Genomic DNA, 25,754 nt, shown 5'->3' with positions numbered 1-25,754 from the left:
TTTTATTTGTACTGTATTATCTCCACATTCTGACAGAAATCTGCAACTATCCTTTGAAGCACCACTTCTCTCTAAGAGGGAAGATTGCTCTGCAGACAAGGGAATCTGCCAGTAGCCCTTGTTTAAATCCAGCATCGTGAAAAAACAAGCAGTGCCCAACCAGTCCAGGAGATCGTCGACCTGGGGCATTGGGTACACATCGAACGTGACACCTCATTCACCTTGCGGTAGTCCACACAGAACCGTATAGACCCATCTTTCTTCACCACAAGAACTATGGGCATATATCTTATATACCATATAACTATGGGGCTACTTTTTAGCCTCAGCATATTGTTCAATTCTGCAATTCAGCAATTTGTCTTTTATGCTCCAGGAGCCTGTAGGGCCATGAACCCACTGTCACGCCAGGGTGTGTCTCAATATGGTGCTCTATGAGAGACGTTCGGCCGGGCAGGGGGAGAACACATCAGCAAAGCGCTGTTGCAGTGCACCAACATCTGCTCTCTGGGCCTGTGTGAGTGGTCATCACAATGGAGGGAGGCGGGGATGGTGGAATTTGGCACCTCCGGCCCACACTCATCTCTCTCCTTAACCAGGCTCAACAGAGCAGTGGTTTCAGCCTCCCTCCATGCTTTAAGGAGGTTGAGGTGGTAAATTTGCGTCGCTCCTCTCCTGTCTGACTGGTCAACCTCATAGTCAACGTCCCCCACTCGCTGTGTGACCACAAAGGGCCCTCGTCACTTGGCGAGCTGGAGAATGGTAGTAATACAAGCACTTTGTCTCCTGGTGAAAATTGCCTGAGCCTAGCCCCTCTGTTGTACAAGCTTTGCTGATGTTGCTGGGCCTGGAGTAAATTCTCCCGTGATAACCACCCCAACCTGTGCAGCTTTGCTCTCAGGCCCAGCACGTATTGAATTTTATTCTTTGTGGGGCTCGACCCTTCCTCCCAGTTGTCTTGAATCAAGTCGAGCACCCCTTGCGGCTACCTGCCATACAGTAACTCAAAGGGAGAAAATCCCATGGAGGCCTGGGGTCTAGCCACCGATCCCAATTTCGTTCATCCTCGTGAATAAACTTAAGAATCATGGACTTTAAAGTTTTTTTCAGCCGCTCCACCAGCCCATCAGTCTGAGGGTATTAGACACTGGTCCGAATAGATTTAATGTCCAGTAATTTGTATAGCTCCCTCAGAGTGCGAGACATGAACGACGTGGTCTGGTCAGTCAGCATTTCTTTCGGAATACCGACTCGCAAGACAATGCCTGGGCCACACTCTTGAAATGGTGTGCAGCAGTACTGCTTACGGGTATCACGTTGCATAAACCACCAGCACCAACACAAAGCGATAGCCGCGTGCACTCCGGTGGAATGGCCCGAAGGTATCCATACCAATGCGCTCAAACGGCATCTCCATCAGCGGTAATGGGCGCATTCCTTTGGAATGGCTGGGTGGTTAACCAGCTGGCATTCTGGGCACCACCAGCGGCGCACATCGGCCCAAATACCCGGCCAATAGAATTAGGCCATTATGCGCTCCAGAGTTTTCTTGCATCCTAAATGCCCTGCCATGGGGTTTGAATAAGCCGCCTGGAAAATGTTTCCCGGCGGCTTTGTGGCACCAACAACTGGGTGCAGATCTCATTCGTGCGAGTGTCAAGACTCACTGGAACTGGGTGTAAGTCCGCGAGGCTTCAGGGTGCACCAGCAGACCATCAATATCTATCACCTGGTCATAGGCTGAGCGTAGGGTGTCATCCCGAGACTGCTCTAGGGAAAAATCTTCTGTGGGGTGCATAACCGGAGGCAGTGGGGCCTCTGTAGAGGTTCCCGCCACCTCCTCCCCCCCAGAGTCAGTATCAGTCGACCCAGTGTCACTGCTAAGTGCCGGGCAAACATTACACAAATTTACTGGTTGCGATTTCACCAGTAAGCTGTGGAACTGTGCCCAAAATGGGATGCGACATGCCTCTCTCCGTCCTGCTGATCTCGCCTCCCCTCCCCTGAGCTGCAGACAACAGCAGCTGACGCTCTGAGGGCCCCCCCCCCCTGCCCGCAGTACCGGCGGCGGTCCTGCCGGCAGGTTGGTCCTCCGCCAGTGTTGGCCCCGGACGCAGCCAGCTCGCCGCCGTATCCTCCAGCTGTCGAGCCCAAGTGAACGGCTGCTCCCCCGCTGACATCTGACTAGCCCGAAATCGCCTCCGGTAGTCCTCCGGGGTGAACCCGAGCCAATCCAATACTGCCCTGCAAACATCCTCAAAGACACCCCGGGACGCCGGGGGCAGGCTGGGCCGCCATCTGTGCCTCCCCTGACAGCAGCGGCAGAAGCCTGGAAGCCCACTCCTCCTCAGGCCACTGGCAGGCAAGTGCTGTGGCCTGGAATGTCTGCATAAAGATTAGCGGGTCCAAGATGACATGGTTGAAGTTCCCCAAGATTGCAATGAAGGCACTCAGGTGCTAAGTCTGTAACTGGGCTATGGCAGAGTGGATAGTGTCAGCCTAATTTCAGGTAATGCCGGGGCCCAGTTCTGATCACCTGGTTAATTGTATTTCTGTTTTCATTGTCTGGTTTCAGTCAGTTTCAGGCCTAGGATTCATACTGAACTCGTAAAAGTCTGACACCAATTTTTAGCCTAGATTTGACCTGATTTTAATCAAACAAAGTTTTTCTTGCTGGCTGGTCATGACTCATTTAGATAAATTGAACAGGGTCTTTCATAGGGCGTCATTTATAACGTGTTCTTGTCTTTCTTGGTCTGTTCTGATTTCGTCTGGTCCTTCCTAGTCTGTTCGAGTACCTCTTGGCTGATGAATGTCCTGTAGAGTTCATGAGCGTTGGTCTGGAATGTTTCTTTCAGATCGAAACTGCAGGTTTGGTTACGATCACCTGTGGGACAGGGGGCGGTACTGGAGGAGCACTTGGGGGCGGGGCTAATCTGCAGGACAACACAGAAAAATCAAAGGTCAGCACTTCAACAGTGAGGCTGAACAGGAGCTAAGTCAGGACAGGAGGAGCATCCTACTTGGGTTTTATTGGTCTTAACCTCATTCTTCTTGGTCGACACAGATGAATGCTGCTTCAGTGCGTTGGTGGTGGGAAGAATCATTCCCTGACCAAACTCTGTGGGATCAGAGGTCACAGTTACCCCAAGGTTCATCTCCCTGGCTGATCTTTACAGGTGTAAATTTCATAATGAAGCGTTTTAGGGACTGTCTCAGAGTAATGGCTTGCTGAGGGCTGAAACTACAAACGTTCCAACCACCAGGAGAAGCTCAAAACAGAGTACTAAAGCTCCACTTAGATTTAACGTGTTTTGCTCACATGCATTTGTAGTGGATGTGTCACAATCCTGGGTCTTTTTACCCAGCGTTTTGAGTTTTTGTTAATTTGGATGTTTATGGTTTATGTTTAAGTTCATTGGGTTTTCTAAGGTAATTTGTTTATTAGTTTCCCCTTAAGTTTTCAACCCCTGTATTAAGTATCCCTTGTCCTTTATGTGTTTCATGTCTTCATGTCTTTTGTTGTGACAACATGAACTTGACACATCTGCGTTTCATTATCTTTCCCATTTTATTTTAAAGAGGTTCTGTGTTCCTGTGTTCTATGTGTTTAGCTTTACGTTTCCCCTGTGATGTCGTTATCCTCACTTGTTTCCCCATGTGTTTCCACTTCCCTCATTATCCTCCTGTGTGTACTTCTGTGTTTTCAGTCATTTCTTGTCAGGTCGTCTGCTGTTTTCACGTCATGCATCCAGGTTTTTTTTCCATGTCTCCATGCCAGGTTTCATGTTGAAGGTTTTTTCATGCTTTAATCTTAATTCACCCAGTTTAGTTTATTGTTTAGTTTCACCTTTGTCTTTTGTTTTGTACTTCTTTGCCAGCCTTAATAAACGGCTCGGTTTTGTTATTCCATGTCACGTTTCACATTCTGTTTTGGTCTGCATTTGAGTTATTTTTCGCAATACATACAGTCTGCCTCAGCCAGACTCTGACAGGATTGCTGGGTGCTAGAGTTAATTGTAGACTCTGGTTGTCTCAGTAACTCACCCCCTCATATCAGCAGTATTCTTAACACTTTAGTATTCACTTCCAACTATTATCTCAAGCCTGGACCCACCCACCTCTCACTGCTGAATTTCACAGAACTTTAATGGTTTCAAGTTTCCACATTACTTCTAGCTTTTTCCTGTTTAGACCCACCCCTAAAAGGCTTTGATAGTTACTGACCGATCTACTTAAGAGACACAGAGGAGACACCCACGAACAGTTCTAAAAACTCCTTATGGTCAGAAACTGCCTGATGTCTTCTAGGTAACACACCTGATTTGAGCCGCTGGACATACTCGCCCAGAACCCTGCGAACCTCCTGGATGCCGGAGGTCTTCATGAGGTCCAGGAGAGGTGTGTTGGGCTGGTGATCTGGATAGCAACATAATTATCAATACACTCATCTGTGCAGTCATCACTGGGTTGCAGGGTATGTGATCAGAATCAGAAGTCAAACTCACATCCAGGTCATCCTCGTCATTCTCGTCAGACAGGTTGGACACATCAATAGTTCCTCTGAACTTCACTCCCCTGCAGGACATCCCTGCACACAGAAAACAGTTGGCACTACAGAAAAAGAGCAACCCTATGTTAAAATCCCCGCTGTACACGTGGCTAGAGATTCTGGCAGTCATAGTCAAATGTATTCCAAGGGCCAGAGCGGGTGACACTGAGTCAAAATGAAACCTTTCATTCAAGATAAGAGTAGATTTAGTAGTTATAATTAATATCATCAGCAAAGACTCCTGGTTTACAATAATGGCTTACACAGCAGTGGGGAAGAACTCTTCAGTATTATATTTTTTCAATACCATGTGCCAACACAATGCAGAGCCACTGCTTGAACTCTACTCCCATAGAGATTGATTATCTTGTTTAAAATGTTACCTGATTCTGAAAAAGAAAGACTGAAATCAAAAGCACTTGACTCCCTGGTATAAATGAATAATGTGCATTTTCAACCAGATAACCTGTGAGCTAAAGAGGAAATGGTGTCTTGCTGATTTAGAAGATCTTCATTTAGCAGGAAAAATAATTTGTTGCTCAATAAAAGTAAAGCATGAAGACCTGACTATTCAACACTCACAATGAAGATTCTTTACAGTTTTTCCCCAGTGACCACTGAAGTTAGGGTTAACGCTGATAATATTTCAAAATAACTGCTCAAACATACTCCGAGAGTTATCATCATGATAGCTGCCATGTTGTGCGACGTGCTTCTAGAAGAACTTTGGCTAAAAGGTTTAGTGCATGGGTCTCAAACCTAAATGAGCTATGGGCCACTGCTGGCACTGTCATCTTATTGGAGGGCCACTTCAGTGTTCAAGTAATACAAATCAAACAAATAAGAAAACACACACAAATATTTTCTAAAATGTAGTGTTGTATTTTTAAATTTCAAATATTGTATAACAAGACAAAACGTTTTTTTTCTCACTCTTAACTGAAGCCCTTCATTGAACCACCAAATAAACACATCAGTACTCTCTACCTGGCCAGACACATGGCAGCACTTCTACTATCATTTTGTTCATATTTAACAAATATGCAGACATAAGTGTACACATTAGTTTTTGACTCTCTCACTGAACTAACAGAGCCAATCCCTCAGCATATTTGTACTCTCTGCTCATATTGCCTTCATATTAAATCATTTTTGGCTTCTTAAATAACTCATTTTAACAAAAAAAAAAAGTCACTTCAAGGATCAAACTGTCAATATACGGGGCAGCAAGTAGCCCCTGGGTTGTGAGTTTGAGACCCCATATCTACAGCATCTACGTGAAGGTTAAAGTCAGTCACATGAACCAAATTGAGATGGTCTCCCATGATGAATGGATGGACGACATCATCAGTGAGATCACTGACCCAGCCAGCTGAGTCTCAGCTGCCACTCGTAGAAGTAGAAGAGCTTCCCTTTGCGGTTATTGATGGAAGCTTCTCCCTCCAGCTTAGTGACTTCGGTCAGATGGCAGACACCCTCAGGTCCCTCCACCTGCACACCGAGCAGCAACTGATGGAGGCACTCCGAGGACCAGGAGGACACATCTCGCTCTGTCCTGACCAGGGGAGAGAGGAGGGTCAGCGGGTACCAAATCACGCCCACCTCTGACATCACAGAGTTCAAAAATACCTCCAAACATGTGCTGAACCAGCTGCGGCTCACATAACACACACTGAGAGTCTAAAATAGCTCATCCTACAGTATCACATACACACTGAGATCATTCTGGAAATGTCCTCTTCTTACTCAGTCATGACATTCAGGCTGTTACCATGGAAATGAGGCCAGTGCCCTCAGTTACCTGCAGGAAGCCCCAAAGATTACTCAAAAATTAACTTCTTGCGCGTTTTCTATCACTGAGCTGAAGCAACTTCTATAGCAACAGCATTACCTGAATTCTACCTTCATCAGTCTGTCTGTCTGCCACATGGACCAGTTTATATTTATTACAATAAATAAGTAGTAGTAATAATAATAGTAGTATAATGAGTACTGCAGTGATGGTAGCATTGATGAAGATGAACAGACCAGTGCCAGTTGTTGACGTTGGTGGCGTCAGCTCTCTCCTCTACTATCCATCGAGGATCTCCTTCACCCCACTTAGCCATCACGATCGCTGATCAATACAGGGCCAATGAGACACTGCTGCTCACACTGGTAAAACCCTAAGCCTGACACCAGCTGAAAAATGAAACGCCCACTTCCTCTTAGCACTGTCAAAGTAAAAGCACAGAGGACCTGGGACCGACAGTTACCTTGAGGCCAGCTGTGGGTCTTTGCTCCCAGATTGAGAACCAGCAGAGCTATACCTGCACGCTGCTCTCAGGTGATAATAACCTAAAGCCTCCCAGGTGGAAATAAATCAGCTGATGTCTGCAACCAATCTGTTGACAGTCACATCACTGATGCTGAATGTAACAGACCAATCAGATCCATTTTTAGAAGAACGACTCCTCTGGTTTATGTGATGTTTTAAGACAATCAAATTAAAAAGAATATCTGTCTGGTTTCCTGCTCCTTTAATCGAATTATTGATTAGATCAAAAATGGACTTCCTGGTGCAGCGTACTACAGCTCCCAGCAAACTTCGCGCAGCCGGAAGCATCCTCGGTCAAAGAGAAAGGGACGAAGAAGCAGGTGAAGGTAAAAAAAACAAACAAACAGCTGATTGATTCTCATCGATTATCAGGTTTACAACCAGCGGTTTGTGCTTGATGTCTACAGATTAGACACCTGCGGAGTGACGTCACATTCCCACCGTTTGTCACTAAAAACACTAATATGCGGATTTTTCATTTAGCTAGCTAATGCTAACATGCTAATAACAAACCTGCAGCTGTTACCAGAAAACGTGTCTGTAAAGGTTCTCAGTCATCCAGGTCATCGTAGTCTAAGGAGCTTGGAAAGAAAAGCATCTGGACTTCTTTAAGTTGCTTGAATACGTTTCACCTCTCATCTGATAAGCTTCTTCAGTTTGACCCTAGAACCGAAGAAGCTCCTCGGATAAGAGGTGAAATGTCTTCAAGCAACTTAAAGAAATCCAGACGCTTTTTTTTCCGAGCTCGTTACTAGAAAACGCACACGTGCATAGCAGATGTGGGTCCGGGATCAGGCTAACCAACACGGGCTACGGCAGACTGCAGCGCACTACAACTCCCAGCAACCCCGCGAAATTGTAGTGGTTAGGTGTGGGAACGAATCATATCGCACAATAATTTCTATTGAGAGCTTCAGTAGATTTTCTTAATGTACAGGCTGTGATCAGCTGATCTGCTGCTCTTTATGGATGTATACACCTGAATTCAACAAGATGTGAGCCGATGTTTCCTGAGTTGTCCTAGCTGATTTCATCCTCTACACTGACAGTACACTGTTTATGTTGTCTTTATGTTAGACACTATACAAACATCATCAACTGAAATTCATATGAATCTCTGCTACACTTGATGTAAGCTAACTGAAATGAAACCACAGCATCTGTGCACCTTTACTGTATCCACCACAGTGCAGAAAACCAACCTGTTTATCTTTTTCTCTCCCTGTGAAATGCAGCTGGACCTTTAGCTGTAACACACTGTGGGACAAACTGCACACAAACAGTTTTTATATGTTTGCTGATGTTTGTTGAGCTGATAGAAATGCTGCATTTCAAACTGCCTGACACTTAAAAAAACGTTACTCCCTTTATGCTCGCTCCTCTTCAGCAGGGCTAGCTAGATGCTGAAGTACCGCAAACACAATTCATGGACACCCCTGGCGATGACTATGAAGGTTCGCAGTGATATAAAATAATTACTCCCCTCAGATGTGTTAAAACTAAAGTAAGGAGCCGTTTTGAAAATGTAAGGAGTAGAAAGTTCAGATATTTGTATAAAATGTAGGGATAAAAGTAAAAAGTTGTAAAAATAAATAAATAATAATAATACTCAAGTAAAGTACAGATACCTGAAGATTCTGCTGAAGTATTTGTAATTCGTTACTTCCCACCTCTGGGCCCAGACTAGGTAAATGTGGAGGGTTCAGGAAGGACATCCGGATCAGGCATGCAGGCCATAAAAAATCAGATTTCCATACCGGATCGGTCAGGCCCGGGTTAACAATGACTGACTGGGTTCTGCTGGCCAGCAGGTGCAAACTGGGCTACTACTACTGACTACTATTGAAGATGAAGGAAGAGGAGAGGGAGAATCAGAATACTTTAATAATCCCTAAGGAAATTATGTTGTTACAGTTGCTCCAAGACAATAACAGTAACAGACTAAACTAAATTAAATAATATAATATATTACAATGTTTACAAAATAATAACGGGCAGCATGGTGGCACGGTGGTTAGCACTGTTGCCGCACAGCAAGAAGGTCCTGAGTTTGGTTCCACCATCAGGCCAGGGTCTTTCTGTGTTTTTGCACAGCATGTTCGTATTGTTTCGTGCCACCAGTCTCTCTTTATTCAGAGTTTTCAGACACAGTTGTCTGTGTTTCTCCTTTTCTTTTTTCTCCATCGCTGTCTTTCTTCTTTTTCACTGTCTTTTCATGTGTAACTAAGTCTCAGCTGTCAGATTTACCGCCTGGAGTATACAGAGTTCATTGGCTGAGTGGTATCACATGGGGTGGCTTAAGTTGCACCCAACTGGTCTGTGCATTTCTTCAGCCACTGAACCACTACCGTAAAGACCAGAAAATGCTGGACCAGTTAAAACAGAAGCACCCTATCAGCTTTGAAATTTTTGCCTTCTGTTTTTACTGGAAGTCCGGTTCCATATGGGACCGCTTGTGGGTGCAGCTCAGGACCCCAGTCCGCCTATTAGTGACCTCTGGCTTATGTTGACATTAAACGGTTCTCAAATTTAACTCCATATCCGTATTTCTTAGTTTTAGACTAGTGGCTTACTCTAATATGTTTCCCTCATTTAGTTGACTAAGAAATTAGTCACCATTGCTAATTAATTATATATATTTAATAATCAGGCAGCACGGTGGCACGGTGGTTAGCACTGTTGCCGCAAGCAAGAAGGTCCTGAGTTCAATTCCACCATCAGGCCGGGGTCTTTCTGTGTGGAGTTTGCATGTTCTCCCCGTGTCTGCGTGGGTTCCCTCCGGGTACTCCGGCTTCCTCCCACCGTCCAAAGACATGCAGATAGGTTAATTGGATAATCCAAATTGCCACTAGGTGTGAATGTGCGAGTGAATGGTTGTCTGTCCTTGTGTGTTAGCCCTGCGACAGACTGGCGACCTGTCCAGGGTGTACCCCGCCTCTCACCCTATGATAGCTGGGATAGGCTCCAGCGCCCCCCGTGACCCTGAAAAGGATAAGCGGAAGCGAATGGATGGATGTTTACAAAATATAAGAAATAGCTCTAATGTATACAAATATATTCATAAATATCAAGAATATTAGAGACATGACATATACATGATTGACATTTTACTCTGTCCTGTAAAACGTTGTTATTTTACTGTACAGGATGTGCAGAAGGGTGTAACTTCTGCATTGTGCATTAGATGGAGGAGTTGTACGGAGATATCCACAGGCAGGAATGATTTCCTGTGTCGTTCAGTGGTGCCTTATGGGTAATCGCAGTCTCTCACTGAGCGTGGTCCTGGGACTGGCCAGCACATCATGGAATGGGTGGGAGGTATTATCCAGCATTGTCCTTATCTTGGACAACATCCACCTCTCAGATACCACCCTAAGGGAGTCCAGCTCCATCCTCACAATATTACTGGACTTGGGGATCAGTTTATTTAGTCTGTTGGCATCTGTGACCCTCAACCCAACAGCATGGGATGGCACTGGCGGCAACAGACTCATAGAACATCCTAAGCATTGTCCGACAGATGTTGAAAGACCTCAGAGACACGTCTGGCCCTTCCTGTAGAGTGCAGTGGTGTTTTTAACCCAGTCCAGTTTATTGTCTGTGTGTACTCCAAAGTATTTATAGTCCTCCACAAAGTCCACATCGACTCCCTGGATTGAAACAGGGGTCACAGGATTCCTCATCCTCCTAAAGTCCAGGTCCTTCTGAGAGGGCATGTTAGGACTAGGAGGCAGCGAGACAGAAGGAAAGGCAGGAGTGTGTAGGTGAGAGTAGGACTCTAAGTGTTGGGACTGTGATGGGAAAGGGAAAGAGGGTAGATATACTATGAGAGACCAGCAAAGGCCAGGAGCAGTGGAGGTGGATTCTGCTGTACCTTGGTGTAGATGGAAAGAGAAAGAAAGTAGTGGTAATGTTCGAGGTAGAATATGTAAATAGGGTTGTGGCAGTAAGGAGAGTCTGAAAAAGGATCATGATTTTGAAGCTAAAAGTCAAAAGGTGTGAAGTGGTAGAGAGTGTTCCCACACGGTTAGCGTGGTGATTGGAGCGGACTTTAAAGGATATGTAGGTGAAAGGAACATCAGACAAATGCTTTTCTTTGTGCACTCGTGCTACAGTCAAAGCTGATTTCAGTTTTTGAGTGGGAAGAGAAAAATGGTGGCATGGTCTACAGCTGCTGAGGGGTGGGGATATGGACAGGCCTTTAGATTTGAATGCACAAAAGAACAAGAGCGCGATGGTAAAGAGTAAACTACATTCAGTAAAGAAACAACTGCATTATTCTGTTAACACAACATCTGATAACATCTGCACTGAGAGCATGCTAACACAAAGCTAGCCAAGAGCGCAGAGTGATGTTAAAGCTGAGTTGTATGCAGACCCGAACCCAGCAGCCAGAGCCTGAACTTCATCATGTAACAAAGACAGTAATGAGCAGTCAGGCTGCAGCGTCTGTTTCTACCTGTCCATGTGTGTACTGTAGAATCACCCTGGCAACCACTCTGCAGTGTGCTTTGGCCGATTTTTGGTTTTACTTTGTGTTTATGTGTAAAAATTGTATCCTCATTAGGATAGAGATCTGTGTCAGGTTTATACTGTTAAAAGTAAATGTGTGACAGTTGTTTCAGGTCATTTCTGGAGTAATGAGAAAGTAATGTAACAAGTAGTGTAATAAATTACTTTCTTTAGCGAGTAATTAAGTAACGTACTTTATGAAAAGTAATGAGTAATGTTTAACAGATTTTTTTTGACCAATAACATAATAGTGCTAATAATACACACTGAAAATGAAAAATATGAAAAGCTTAGCATATGCTGAGACAGTGTTTCTCACTGTGCGCCACTTCCTGACCTGTGATCTCATCACATGACCAATAAGGAGAAAAAGAATGACATCATGTGATGCAGGCTGTGTCTTACCAGCTAATAGCTTCCTTCCTTTCTGTGTTGACAATTTAAATAAAGAGTCACTAACTCTTTATGTCCAGATGATTAAGAGTAAAGTTGACGAGGAAGACTACTGGCACAGCTCCAAGTTTAAAGCGTTCACCTTCGATGATGAAGATGATGAGTTAAGCAGGGTAAGACCTCCAGAACCAGAAGCCAGAGTGAATTGTTCTAGCCCTGCATGTGTGTCATTGACTTGATGTGGCTCTCAGGTGTGATTTTTAGGTGTTGTTGTCTAACAGTTGAAGGAGTCTCGGCAGGCCGTAAACAATATACGGCGGCTGGTGGAGGAAGACGATGACGAAGATGATGTCGAGAGGGTCAGCTGGAGTGGCGAGCCAGTCGGCAGTAAGACCCCTACATTCTCCTCATTGGTCACTCCTTTGGAGAATGCTGAGATTTGATTGGTTATAGGGTGGTTACCTGTCATACTTGTGTCCACAGGTATTTCCTGGTCCGTTAAAGAGACAGCTGCCTCCAGTCAGAGGGCAGATAGAGAGCCTGCCTTCCCCAAAATTAGCACTGACACGCCATCGATCAGTAGGAGCCAATCAGGATACTCGCTGAGCTCTCTATTCAAAGGTGAGGACGGTCACATGACTCAGATAGACCGAAGCCTGATCATGTGATTCACTGCAGTTGTCATGTGATTCTGTGCAGGAAAACCTAAGGTAGGGAACTTCCAGACCTTCAGTGACGGTGAGTCCTCAGATGACTCAGGTGGTGTTCTTATACTTTTACGATATTTCACCTAGTCAGGGTCATGTATATCAGGGTATATAAATGAATGGTGATTGGATGAATATGGGATGATGTTGAATGGTGATTGGATGAATATGCAATGATGTTGGTTGGTGGTTGGATGAATATTGGATGGTATTTAAAGGTCAAATAATGGTTGTATAAATAGTGGGTGATGATTAGATGGTGATGGATGATGTTTGGATAGTGATTGGTTGATGGTTCGATTAATAATGAATGCTGATTTGATGGCGCTTGGATAATGGCTGGGTGAATACTGGTTGACTGATGGTGGTTGGATGTTGTTTGGTGGTTGCATGGTAATTAATGATAGTCAGATGATAGAGGATGTATGGTGGTTGGATGTCTCGCTCAGACTGACATTTGTTTTTTGGGGTTTTTAGCACTTACTGACTCGTCTGTCAGGCTCTACGCTCCTGAGCTCCGAAAACCAAAGTCTGAGTACAAGGTAAGATTACCCTGGTTAAATAGGGTGTTATATTTAGTAATCTAATTACTATGGGTGTGTAATATGGCTGTTCAAATATTGTGATAACTGTTAATCTCATTACAGTTATGCTTCAAAATCCAGTTACTCTTGGGTATTCTGATTACCCATGAGTAATTCAATTATAATATCATTAACCTGATGTAAGTTGATGTGCACGACTAGTCGACTGGACAACTAATCTTCACTGTTGTCACTAGTCGGTACCAGACATATGAGTCATTTAACCTAGTTGTTTTACATTTGAATTAATCCCCACTGCTGGTAAATAGTTGTGTCCTAATCTTATGGAACCATCTGCCACCAGGTGAGAAACGCCAAAAATCAGCCTCATATTTTAGTCACCACTGTTATTTCTAGTTCTTTTAAAGGCAAAAGAGTGAGATCACAGACAATCCTTAGCGATAGGGCGAGGAGTTCAGTTGTTTGGGAAGGATTTAGAGTAGAGTCGATGCTCGTCCACATTTAAAGGAGCCAGTCGAGGTAGACACCAACTGGGTAAGGTGGTCCGACCAGGGATATCCTGCCAGGAGGAGGCCGCTGTGTACACCTGAGACATGGGTCATGTTTTGTGAACTCAAAACATGTTTTCAATAATTTGGATTCCTCAAAACAGCCACCCTTTGCTTTGCTTACTGCTTTGCACAGTCTTGGCATTCTTTCGAGGAGCTTCATGAGGTTGTCACCTGAAATGGCTTTCCAACAGTCTTAAAGGAGTTTCCAGAGATGCTGAGCACTTGTTGGCCCTTTTGCCTTTGATCTGCGGTCCATCTCATCCCAAACCATCTCCATTGGCTTTTTAGGTCATGGTAAATGGTAGATGGACGGAGTCTTATATAGTGCTTTTATACTCTGTAAGGTTTTCTGACTGATGAAAGGTGTGACGTGTAACTGTTTGCACAGACCATTTTTTGAAAAAACAATTATTGGATTCATGAAGCTGAACTTAAATCATGCATAAATGATTAGTATTTATTCAGGTTTGGATGTATGCGTTTGTAAAATAGTTATACTCTTGCTCAGATTGCTTCCAATTTTTGTGTGGATTGACGTACGTTACACACAAATCACTGCACACATCTGTAAATCTTAGTTTATGCTTTTGGGTCATGTCGTACGCATTTGCAACCCTTTTGTGGAAAATTCCTCTCCGTATTTAATCACCCCCCTCTTTTCCGGTCAGAGTGAATTTTTAAACCAGGCTTGAATCAGGGCCATCCTGATACGCATGAGGAGGAGCTCACTGATGAGTCGGAAACAATATTTAGTGTTGATTATGTTCACAACGGAGAAAACTGCCTGGCTTTTGTGTGTGGAGCCAAACATGGTGACTTTCCTCACACCTGTGGAAGGTCGGCTTATGCAAATGGCTCTTTTGAGTCCACATCTGCTGGGAGATCGCATCTGCAGAGGCCCAGCATTCATCTGTTGCTCTATTGTCACTGTACACTTTTTTGTTTTTGCACAGCATGTTCGTATTGTTTCGTGCCACCAGTCTCTCTTTATTCAGAGTTTTCAGACACAGTTGTCTGTGTTTCTCCTTTTCTTTTTTCTCCATCGCTGTCTTTCTTCTTTTTCACTGTCTTTTCATGTGTAACTAAGTCTCAGCTGTCAGATTTACCGCCTGGAGTATACAGAGTTCATTGGCTGAGTGGTATCACATGGGGTGGCTTAAGTTGCACCCAACTGGTCTGTGCATTTCTTCAGCCACTGAACCACTACCGTAAAGACCAGAAAATGCTGGACCAGTTAAAACAGAAGCACCCTATCAGCTTTGAAATTTTTGCCTTCTGTTTTTACTGGAAGTCCGGTTCCATATGGGACCGCTTGTGGGTGCAGCTCAGGACCCCAGTCCGCCTATTAGTGACCTCTGGCTTATGTTGACATTAAACGGTTCTCAAATTTAACTCCATATCCGTATTTCTTAGTTTTAGACCAGTGGCTTACTCTAATATGTTTCCCTCATTTAGTTGACTAAGAAATTAGTCACCATTGCTAATTAATTATATATATTTAATAATTAGGCAGCACGGTGGCACGGTGGTTAGCACTATTGCCGCAAGCAAGAAGGTCCTGAGTTCAATTCCACCATCAGGCCGGGGTCTTTCTGTGTGGAGTTTGCATGTTCTCCCTGTGTTTGCATGGTTTCCCTCTGGGTACTCCGGCTTCCTCCCACCGTCCAAAGACATGCAGCTTGTGGGGATAGGTTAATTGGATAATCCAAATTGTCACTAGGTGTGAATGTGCGAGTGAATGTGAGGGTGAATGGTTGTCTGTCCTTGTGTGTTGACCCTGCGACAGACTGGCGACCTGTCCAGGGTGTACCCTGCCTCTCGCCCTATGACAGCTGGGATAGGCTCCAGCCCCCCCCCCCCCCCCCCCCGCGACCCTGAAAAGGATAAGCGGTAGCGAATGGATGGATGCTAATTTAATTACTCTGGGGTAATGTGATTACAGTTCTGTTGTCCTGTGCTGTCATTTCTAATGGTGATATGGTTATTGTGATGTCAGGATTATGTCAGTGATTGGTCACCTGAAGAGACGGTTCAGAGACTTCAGCAAGGAAAGGTAACACACCTGTTCACCCAAGTCTGAGTATTTCTGCTCTGTATTAATATTGTAAGTATTTGTACTGTGTGGCAGGCCGTGTCTCTGGAAAAATTCAGTGTGGTACTCTGAGCGTCAGTACTCTATAGTAGTAGTACTGTGATTATTTGTACTGCATTGTAGGCTGTGTCTCTGGAGAGGTTCCGCACACTGCAGGACAAACTGCTGCTGCTCGATCACGCCATTGCTGCTCATGATGGAAACGTCATCACGGCTGTAACTTGATCTGATTCATAACGGCATCATTTAAACTTTATTAACCATCCCATCAGACACAACTGAGCATGCTCTGTTTATGTTTCAGGTTTTAATCTATCTAAAGAGGACGCTCTGTAAAGGTGAGTGTGGTCTTGATCCCGGTCCTGCTGGTTGATTGGTTCTCCCACTGACTCTGTTTTTGTTCTCAGAGGTTTTGTTTCGAGAGCTGGAGTCCAGGCAGACAGCTCTCAGACACTTCATCCACTATCTGAGTGAGACCCAAAACCAGAGGCTGCTGCTGGAACTGCACAGGTTTGCTCTCACCTACAAGTACACCTGTCCCTGCTGATTACTGCCCTCGTCTGTATGAAGCGTGATGCTGAACATGCTGCAGGTGTTCTTGTGACTGAGTGATGAGGTTCAGGTCGGCAGATAGACATTCAGGTGTGTCACAGGTATCTGGTGTACACCTGTACAGATAGAACTCTTTTGATGTGTTTGCTTTCTTCCTGTTCCTCAGAGCACTGGGCAGAGCTGAGGATGCGGCGGTATGTAGTACTCTGTAGCTATAAACAAATCAACATTAATTCTTCTGGCGTTCATTGGGCTGATGATGATGCCATTTCCTGTTTTCATGGCAACAGCTGCTTCAGTATAAGGAACACTTGAGCATCACAGATGAAAACAAAAGACGGGACTTCCTGAAGAACTGCCTTAGGTCAGTAATCTGATTACACTCAGGTAACTGTTAGTGTTTGTTGTTTACAGTTGTTTGTTCGTTGTTTTCAGCCTCCCATTTTCTGCTGAGGACCTGGCCCATGTTCAGGATCACTACACTCTATTGGAAAGGCAGATCATCATCGAGGTCAGTAACCAGTTAATTAAGTTCATGATGAGGTTGAAGGTTTCTGATTGACTAGATCCAGTTTAATCACTGTTGTCGCTAGGTGACAGACCGGCAGGCTGAGCGTGGAGGGAAGGTGGAAATTTTCCAGAAGTTTCCCAGAAAAGCTTTGATCCTCAACATGCCGCTGATCACCACGCTGTACTACTGCTGCTTCTACCACTACGCTGAGTCAGAGGTCAGTCTGTTAGCCTGTGTTAGTTTTAGTTCCTGTTAGCCTGAATTAGTGTTAGTCCCTCTTAGCCTGAGTTAGTGTTAGCCCCTGTTAGCCTGAGTTAGCAGTAACCTGCAACAGTGTTTATATTTCAGGGGACCTTCAGCAGTCCGTTAAATATCCGTCAGACCTTTAAGGTGAGAGCTGACTGGTTTGCTTTGACTTTTGACCTCTTTTGATCTGTTTGACTCACTGACCTGTGACCTCTGAACTCAGATCTCAGAAAAGCAGTACTTTGTGACTGCTTTGGCTGCAAGGGCGAAGCTGAAGGCATGGCTGGACGTGGACGCTCTGTTTGCCAGCAGGAATTGGCTCGGGTTCACCAGGAAGAAATCACCACTGAGCTTCCAGCGAGTTGTTGACATCCTACAGAAGAACTCCGCCCCCACACACGTGAGCTACTGTAACACACCTGGTACAGAGGTAGAGAGAGACGTAGCCATCAGCTTGTTATTGATTTTTGATCATTGGTTATTGATTACTGTCAGGTGCTGCAGGACTACGTGGCACTCGTGGACGACGGAGAGTTGAGGCTCACTTTGGCTCAGAAACATAAATGTCACGACATCGTCATCAGTGTGAGTCTGCCAAATTTGATTTAGCTGCTTGTGGTGGAATTAAGGCACGACGGGTCCAAGGATCATAGTTTTGAGCCATTTTATTGAGCACTTCTCACCACAACAACCAACCCTTGAGTCCCCGTGTTTTAACACCACAGGTGCGATCTGCAGATGCCGTGCAGGTGCGTCCGCACGGCACCACAGACCACGCCCCACCACACTGCTGCTTTAAAAATGACCAATCAGAGAACAATACTTTGTATGATGTCATGATGATGTTGTATCTCTGGGCAAATCAGACATACCGGGACATGAAGGACCGGCAGCTGCTGCTGGGATACCGTGGGAAGGTGGTGAGGGGCTCAGCGGAGGAGAGGAAGATTGATGACCTGCTCAGCAACCCGGTGAGGAGGGCTCCTTTGTGAACTATATCATGTGACTTGACATGTGACTAAACTATTTCTTTTCTTTCAGCAAATTCGCTGGAAAAACTAACATGGCTGTCACCATGGCAACATGAATGTCCTTCCAGCCCATCTGTGGCTGTCTGAATCGATGTAGCTCTGCCTACATACCCAGGAAGGGGGAGAGTCATGACTCTGATGTTCCTTTGAAAACAGGAAGTGACTGTATTGATGTGAGAAAGAGTGGACGGAGTTATTTCTTCATGTTTCATCAGATAATTGGACACACCTCTGACATTAATTCTGACATCATCACGCCAAATAAAATAAAAACACAGATTGATGCTTCAGGACAGCATGCTGGCATACGGATGCTGCTGCCATATTTGTCCGAGAATGTATGTGTGCTCTCAAATGTTCAGGTTGCCACCTCTCATAGACAGATCTGTCCTAAAGTGATCGGGTTTGAAGTTTGTCTAAAAGTTTCCCAAGTAAAACAAAAATCCAAAAGCTGTGATCAATCCCATGTTTCTGTTAACATGAAGAGCAGACTGATGTATTAAATATTCCTGTACTGTGTGAGAAAATAAATCATAACTTTTAATTAAGAGACATCAGAAACAGCTGAATTTTGCTTAATGGATTTTTTTAACCTTTTATTTGTTCACAAACATAAAGTGCAAAATAAACACAAACATCCCCAAAACCCATCTGTCTGTTACAAACAGCCAATAAACATTTATATATCAATTATTGACTCTCCTCGTTTGTATATAATGACGATTTCTTTCATCACCACATGAGAGATTAAAGGGAAATAAACAGCAGCTTTGAAGAGCAAACATTCAGATATTTATCGAGTTTTCAGGCCAAACATCGATATTTTTCACTCCGCTGGCTCTGAATGTTGGCGCTTCCTTCTTATTTTACACGTGTTGTACAGGTTTGTGTTTACAGCCCCGTGCATTTTATGAGACTCCTCGTGCTGCCAGCAGGCGGCGCGCGGTCGCGGTTTCACGTCATTGAGGAGACTGAACGCGTGTAGGCTGGCGTTTATCGATGGTCTCCGATAACAGACGAAAACGAGGTGTCGATGAGACGGTTAGGAGTCACGTGACTCTGCGGGACGTCACTGAGCATCACTTCGTTAAGGAGCAGCACGAGGACAGACGCAAGCTTCACCTGAGGACAGCAGGCAGCGCGTGCAGGTACAGAGACATACACTTACTGCAAATACACTGTAGTGCTTCCAGGTTTATTAGACAGAGTAGGCTACTTCATTCTGCTGTAATAGCATTAAAGTCACTTGGTGTACTTCAAATATTCTGAGTGTACTTTCAGTTCACGTAGTACTGCAGTATACATAGTACTGTACAGAGAGGTTACTGATGAAGAACCAGTATTATTGATCGAGTTATTAATCCAGTCGATCGATCAGCGGGACACACAGCTGATCGAAATATTCGTTTAAAGTGAGTCAGTCGGTGATGAAGAGGAGGATGAGAACAAAGAGCATCAAATATTCAAACTGAACCTCAAGTGCAGCCTTGTCCCTGGGCTCTTTGTTCCTGTTTCTCTAGTGACTCTGAAACACGCCAAAGATAACGCAGTGTGACATAGAGCTGTCAGCAGAAGAAGAAACAGCTCTTCTTGTAGTATGTGTAAGAGTAATAACAGAAGATAGTTGATTGGTTAATAATGTAACAATAACTGTAGTACTGAGTACTTGTGTATTTTTACTGCAGTAACAAATGAGTACTTTAATGTACACTTTAAACTTGCCGTGCACTTAGAGTACTAATGGTGCATTGTACACAGTACTTCTGCAGCTCTCCTTTGAAGTACTGTTACAATGACTTTATGTGTGAACTGATGAGGGATCAGTATGGAGGTGAAGTTATCGATCGCCATTTCAAGTATGTATTCCTGTGTCAGGTGTGTAAAGGGGAGGAATCAGCTGAGACCTCTGATTGATGGATTCTGATTGCACATTTCAGACTCATTATATTCCCGGAGGAGGAAGAGGAGGATCATTTCAGGTAAACTGTCTTCTCTGAGTACATTGCACTCTGTGGAGTGCTCAGATTGAAACCACAGAAAAAGAAAGCTTACCTAGCCAGACCCAGAGATGCGTGGTTTCCATGCGCCGATGAGGTGAGGTTTCAGCATGACAGACGTGAGAACCATTATTGTGGCAAGGTTTCCTGCAGCAGTTTCCTGTGCAGGCTCACTTCAGACAGGAAGTCATCTCATAATCGTGATCAGTCAGCCTGATGACCAATCGATCAGGTGGTATAAAGGTCAGAGGAAGCTAACAGTGTCTGACTGCGCCCACAGGAAAGATTCAGGTCGCTGATGAACTCGCTGATGAGTTTATAAACAGCGAGCACAAAAAACCCCTTTAAGACCCTTTAAGAACCCTTTAAGATTTAAAAAAACAACGTGTGAACACCTAGAAACAGATTCAACCTCTGACGATGTCTTGTATGAATTGACATGACTTTATTTCATGACCTCGGAGGAACTTTTCCTTTTTTTAATGAACATGAGCAAATCATGAAAATCTGCATACTTGAGGCTGGAGAGCATAAATAAATAGTCCCAGACCTGGATCTGGAACAGGTTGGCTCACCTTAAAGTGAATTCATTACCTCCTGATAACAGCTCAGTCCTGATACAAGTCCAGAAATCCCAAATTTACCTGCAGGCAGCTGGTGATCCAGCTTTCAGAATTTAGATGGTTAAAAGCTCCTTTACGACACTGAAGGTTTTTGACTTTAGAAGGAAGGGGAAGTGAAATTTACTTTACAGTCTCAAATTCTTTCAGGGTTTAGTTTATTTTAATCTCATTTAACAGATTTCTGATCACCTGGTTTATTCTTGCTTTGCGGCGCTCACCAGTATGGCTTTAACTCTTTGTCACAGATCAGCCACTCAGCCTGCGCTCGTCTGTGAGGGGAAAGTTCTTTTCATTCAAGTATGTAGTGATGAATAAATCAAGTTTCAGAATAAGAGTGTGGGTGAGATGTGAGAGCTCAGACCTTTTTTTAATGATCGAGCTGTTTTTGGCCTCCTTTGGTGTTAAAATCATGCAGAAACCAAAAGGCCTGTGTTCTTTATCCCCACTCTCTCCATTGAAGGTCATTATTCAGGGCTGTGCCAGGTGTTATATGAATTGTGCAGCCCACATACAGCAGCTGAAAACCTCCTCTCAGACCGCCGTTTGATTGACACCTTCAGGTGCTTTTTCAGCGTGACACTGATCAGAGCAGCTCTCGCTGCTGAGCATGCTCAGCTGGGTCGGATTCTGCTGCCGTCTCCATGGATCCTGTCTGACCTTCTTGTGTGATTCCTTTCACTGTGCTTTAAGTTACGTTTTTATTTATGCTGATATCAGTCTTTGAGATACAGCCAAAGACTCTGATTGGCTGTATCTCTCTGCAGATGATTAGCCCTGGGCTCTGATTGGTTGTCTCTCCCCGCAGACATCATGCTGGCAGTCACCGAAATGGTGACCCAGACGACCAATCGAAGTGACCTGAACTGCACGCTGCCGCATGATGAGGGCCGCCTACCGCTGGTGCTGCTGTACAGCGCCGTGCTGCTGGTCGGTCTGCCCGCCAACCTGTTGACAGTCCTCCTCACGGGGTTGCAGGTGCGCAGGAAGAATGTGCTGGGCGTGTACCTGTGCAGCCTGTCGGTCTGTGACCTTACCTACCTGGGGACGCTGCCGCTGTGGGCGATCTACGTGAACAGCGGTCACAGGTGGCCATGGTCGTCAGCGTTCTGCAAGCTGACGGGCTACATCTTCTTCAACAACATGTACATCAGCATCTTCCTGCTTTGCTGTGTCTCCTTCGACCGCTGTGTCGCCGTTGTCTACAGCCTGGAGTCCCGTGGCCTGCGACGGCAACGCCACGCCGCCTTTGTCGTTCTCGCTATCATCCTGGTGGTGGCCATCGGACACGCCCCTGTCTTCACCATGAAGGAGGGCGCCACAGAGGGTTCGCATCACTGCTTCGAGCCGAGTCAGAGCAGCGCGATGGTGACAGGGTTTTACTACGCTCGCTTCGTCATCGGCTTCCTGCTCCCGCTGCTGTTGCTGGTGGTCACCAACCGCGGCATCCTGGCTAATGTGCAGCGCAGCACAGGGCTGCAGTCGGCACAAAAACGCCGTGTCCGGCAGTTGGCCGTGGGTGTGGTGGTTCTGTTCCTGGTGTGCTTTGCCCCATACCACATCATCCTACTGGTCCGAGGCATCATCTTCCACTTCCCGTGGCTTGACAACTGCTCGTTTCAGAAGGCCATGTACACACCCTACACCATATCGCTGGGCCTGTCCACCATCAACAGCGCTGTCAACCCAATCCTGTACGTCTTGTCAAGCAACAACATTCGAAAGGATCTACGGCGAGGACTTGCACAGGTCTGTGGCAGAGTGCTGGTGAGAACTCCGTCCAACACCAGCCAAAACAAAATCCAGCCGATCAACAACTCTTTAGAGCTCAACACGGGCAGTGAGAGGCTGGCAGCAGGAAAACCACCCGGGACCTGAGGTAGCGGTTCCCCAACACTGCAGTGTCCTGAGGTGACCGCAGAGGACCAGGACCAAGAACCGGGGGACTTTGAGTGCTACGCATGCACAGAAAAACAAAAACAGAAATGTTTGGAACAAGAACTTTAGAGACAGAAGCTAGAGTAAAGAAGGTGACACAAACACGAGGATTTGAATAAGGCCTGAGAGACGTTGATCTGTGATGTTGCAGTGCTCTGTGTGCACTGCTGTGTTGCACACTGTCAGCCTCCCTGCTGCCACGTGTTAGACTGAAACAGCAGCATCGTACCTGATGGCCGAACACCTAGTGCGTGGCCACTCCCGCAGACACAGAAACATGTAACTGCATCTCAAACATTCACACCTGCAGGGTGTGAATGTTTTTACTGTAGCACTTCAACCGGACAGACAGGTGACCTCACATTATTGTTTTCTCTGAACCGTAGCTACATCACACACCTGGTCTCACAGTTTTTAAACTGTATTCAGTGAATGGCTAATGTCTTCTGTCATCATTAAAAAATGTAAATTTTTCATTTTCACTCATGTGGACTTTTTTAAAGCAATTTGACTGAAATGTAACCGTGATCAGTTTCCAGTAGCAGGACACAGACAGAAATTTGCATAGTAAAGAAATTAGAATATAAAAAAGGGGGGAAAGAGAATGCGAATAGAAGCATAAGGATAAATATAGCATATATACACATATATAAATACAGAATATATAAATAGGCAGTGAAAAATACTCATTAATGAGATGTAGCAGCCAATTGTCTATTGCACTTTTCGACTATTGTGCAAACACTACAGCTTAGTTGTCCCCCCCATATAACCATCGTATGATCACGTGACCTAAACCACCTCCATTTCCTCAATCAGATAACGAGAGTATCAGAGAACCTGGAGAATAATAACCCAATGCTGGAAGCATAAAACTACAACACCCAGAAGACGGACTACAAAATGCTGACATTACAGTTTTGTTTTTTTTAAGAACAACTTTATTTATACAGAACACATGTCAGCGTCCACGCTAGAAAAAGTTTACAGAGCGCAACATTAAAACACATTAACATTAACAGAACCACATTAGAAATGAATAAAGATAATAAAAACAGAAAGCTGTGAGTCCCACTGAAGGCTCCACCCACCCTGACCTCTGACAACTAAGAGAGTGAACAGTATTGTGTCCAAAAAGAAGCTCAGATAAACAGAATTATAAGCTTCAGGTGCGTCAGGCATTTATCAACAAATCTGAGTTGCTGATAGTTTTTTCTTTTTTAATCTGATGGAGTGCTACTATGAATTATGGGATGGAATCGTCTCATCATCATCACCTCTTCACTGATTGGCTGCGATCACCCACAAACTAACTAAAAATAAAATGGAATCACTTCCTGTTTAATCTGATGGCTGGTGACAGTGAAGTTTATTTTGTAGTTTTAATATTCAGGAACTTTATTTTCTGTCACATTGAGACTTTTCAGGGTCACAGATAAGGTGAGAGTGGATGGCAAGTTGGATGTGCCTTACATCAGTGATCACAAAGATAATTCTATGAAGAACTCAACAAAAAGCACGAGAGAGGGTTCATCAAGAGGTGAACACACAGGAAGTCGACTGCTTCAGAGCAGCATGCGTCTGTGGTTAACACTGTGCATGTGCATGGAGGCGTTTGAGTGGAAACAGGAAGCCGCAGAGAGTGCGAGACTGCAGAAAAGAAGAAGTCCCAAGAAAATTCAGCAGGTGTGCGAGCAGCTGCTCCTGCCAGACAAGAGTTGAGAGGGGAAAAAAAAGGACTATTAGAGTGAGGCTCACCTGAGACGCACCTACGTGCAGTCCGCAGGTGATTCAGCTTTTTATTTGTAAACGTCCAGTAAACTCAAACTTTGTGACGTGAATAAACAGATGTGATGCCAGAGGCAGGCTCGAGCTCCAGGTTCATCACGCCATTGTAGAGGGAGCAGCAGGAAGTCTGACCTCATTCCTGCTCTGCTGTGATTGGGTCTGTTGTTGCACTTCTGCCTCTGAGACGCTTTGATTGGCCGAGCTCCTGGAAGGCAAATGCTCAGCCTCATTAATGTTTAAGCAGCCTGTCAGACAGCACCCAGGGGAAATGAATCATTGAAGCTGACCTGAATAAGAACAGCAGCACCCATGGAGCAATTAACCAGAGTCAGAATTAACAGGAAGGTGGAGCTTTTCGGCTGATGCTCCTGTTGATCAGGCCAATCACCTGTCTGTAAACACATACCTGAGATCTACTCTTTAAACGTAGTCAGTTTGGCCCGAACCTGCTTCCACTCAGATCACAGGTTATGTCCAAACCCCGGAATCAGGCCAATCACCTGTCTGTAAACACATACCTGAGAACTCTGTTTCCATGGTAACTCATTAGGTTGCTTGTTGATCGCTCTAAGAAAGAACTGCATACACACGTGTGCAGGTTTGCCTTTAATGACTTTGGTTTTATTTTGTATCAGAGGTGTCAAACATGAGGCCCGGGGGCCAGAGTTGGCCCACTGTCTAGAGCTGATTGGACATTTGGTGGCTCGATCCCATGACGAGATACTAAAGCTGAGTTGCTCTCTGACACATCCATCGGAGCATGAGCATTCCAAAGCACTGAAGCATACAGGTGTTTGAATTAGTGCTGTCAAAATGAATGCGTTAACGCAGATTAAGCAGTCATCACGATTAACGTGATTGTCAAAGGAGCTTGCAAAGAAAAGCGTCTGGACTTCTTTAAGTTACTTGAAGACGTTTCACCTCTCATCCGAGAAGCTTCTTCAGTTCTAAGGTCAAATGGTGGAGAGTCCCAGATATAAACCTAGTGAGAGTATCCCCCCACAGAGGGACAAAAGGACCCCCTGATGATCCTCTAATCGCCAGAGCCAAGGTGTGAAACTGGGTGTGGGTCCCAATCAGCCAGAGTTTCGGGTGAGTTCATTGTGAAACCTGGCCCCACCTTATCATGCGAATTCCTGAGATCAGATGGCCCAGGATGTGAGTGGGCGTTAAGGTGTCTGGGAAGGGATCTCAAAACTGGATTATAGATGGCAGAGAGTTGGTGTCGTAAACCACCGCCTCTGTTCAAAGATGGTCGCTCACAGTGGACATAGATGGCTTCTTTCACTCCTCTTTCAAACCATCTGTCCTCTCTGTCCAAAATGTGAACATTGGCATCCTCGAAAGAGTGTCACAGACAGATTAACGTGATTTAAAAAAATTAACGCTATTAATGGATCTG

The 25,754-nt window shown here is 45.0% G+C and overlaps 3 protein-coding genes across 5 annotated transcripts; 2 read left to right on the top strand and 1 right to left on the bottom strand.

Moving 5' to 3' along the window:
• Nucleotides 1-14: 14 nt before the first annotated feature.
• On the bottom strand, nucleotides 15-6,760 carry ahsa1a (AHA1, activator of heat shock protein ATPase homolog 1a). Its single transcript, XM_026194651.1, has 6 exons — nucleotides 6,581-6,760; nucleotides 5,917-6,107; nucleotides 4,487-4,591; nucleotides 4,321-4,416; nucleotides 3,024-3,121; nucleotides 15-2,936 (listed from the first exon to the last, which is right to left on the bottom strand). Exons 1-6 carry the CDS (start codon nucleotides 6,658-6,660, stop codon nucleotides 2,730-2,732), a joined length of 777 nt encoding a protein of 258 aa, XP_026050436.1. The 5' UTR covers nucleotides 6,661-6,760; the 3' UTR covers nucleotides 15-2,729.
• A 262-nt stretch (nucleotides 6,761-7,022) lies between these two features.
• On the top strand, nucleotides 7,023-18,699 carry vipas39 (VPS33B interacting protein, apical-basolateral polarity regulator, spe-39 homolog). 3 transcript variants are annotated; one of them, XM_026194649.1, is made up of 19 exons: nucleotides 7,023-7,195; nucleotides 11,832-11,947; nucleotides 12,056-12,161; nucleotides 12,258-12,395; nucleotides 12,474-12,512; nucleotides 12,959-13,023; nucleotides 15,574-15,630; nucleotides 15,793-15,885; nucleotides 15,974-16,007; nucleotides 16,077-16,179; nucleotides 16,388-16,415; nucleotides 16,512-16,585; nucleotides 16,657-16,732; nucleotides 16,815-16,949; nucleotides 17,081-17,122; nucleotides 17,202-17,378; nucleotides 17,474-17,563; nucleotides 17,845-17,949; nucleotides 18,020-18,699. In XM_026194649.1, the coding sequence occupies exons 1-19, from the start codon at nucleotides 7,099-7,101 to the stop codon at nucleotides 18,038-18,040; spliced, it is 1,596 nt and encodes a 531-aa protein (XP_026050434.1). In that variant the 5' UTR covers nucleotides 7,023-7,098; the 3' UTR covers nucleotides 18,041-18,699. The 3 variants fall into 3 exon arrangements, 2 of the variants coding, with proteins under 2 accessions (XP_026050434.1, XP_026050435.1); XM_026194650.1 differs by having other exon boundaries at nucleotides 7,092-7,195; nucleotides 11,855-11,947; XR_003274632.1 differs by lacking the exon at nucleotides 18,020-18,699 and having other exon boundaries at nucleotides 17,474-17,727; nucleotides 17,845-17,910.
• A 282-nt stretch (nucleotides 18,700-18,981) lies between these two features.
• Nucleotides 18,982-23,040, top strand: gpr132b (G protein-coupled receptor 132b). The gene is made up of 3 exons (XM_026142321.1): nucleotides 18,982-19,157; nucleotides 19,947-19,988; nucleotides 21,435-23,040. The coding sequence occupies exon 3, from the start codon at nucleotides 21,440-21,442 to the stop codon at nucleotides 22,502-22,504; it is 1,065 nt and encodes a 354-aa protein (XP_025998106.1). The 5' UTR covers nucleotides 18,982-19,157; nucleotides 19,947-19,988; nucleotides 21,435-21,439; the 3' UTR covers nucleotides 22,505-23,040.
• The last annotated feature ends 2,714 nt before the right edge of the window (nucleotides 23,041-25,754 follow it).

This window comes from Astatotilapia calliptera, chromosome 15 (assembly GCF_900246225.1).
Source record: "Astatotilapia calliptera chromosome 15, fAstCal1.2, whole genome shotgun sequence".
NCBI lineage: Eukaryota > Metazoa > Chordata > Actinopteri > Cichliformes > Cichlidae > Astatotilapia > Astatotilapia calliptera.
Note: the sequence above shows the minus strand (reverse complement) of the source record. Positions and strands in the feature narration are given on the sequence as shown.

Excerpts from the sequence above, each read along its gene's own strand:
- ahsa1a (XM_026194651.1), bottom strand. The coding sequence starts at position 6,660 with ATGGCTAAGTGGGGTGAAGGAGATCCTCGATGGATAGTAGAGGAGAGA. Across the intron at positions 4,417-4,486 it reads GAGTTTGACTTCTGATTCTG|ACCAGCCCAACACACCTCTC; the intron begins ATCACATACCCT and ends GCTATCCAGATC. Across the intron at positions 2,937-3,023 it reads TTAAGACCAATAAAACCCAA|ATTAGCCCCGCCCCCAAGTG; the intron begins GTAGGATGCTCC and ends GTTGTCCTGCAG.
- vipas39 (XM_026194649.1), top strand. The coding sequence starts at position 7,099 with ATGGACTTCCTGGTGCAGCGTACTACAGCTCCCAGCAAACTTCGCGCA. Across the intron at positions 11,948-12,055 it reads AAGATGATGAGTTAAGCAGG|TTGAAGGAGTCTCGGCAGGC; the intron begins GTAAGACCTCCA and ends GTTGTCTAACAG. Across the intron at positions 16,733-16,814 it reads AAAGGCAGATCATCATCGAG|GTGACAGACCGGCAGGCTGA; the intron begins GTCAGTAACCAG and ends TGTTGTCGCTAG.
- gpr132b (XM_026142321.1), top strand. The coding sequence starts at position 21,440 with ATGCTGGCAGTCACCGAAATGGTGACCCAGACGACCAATCGAAGTGAC.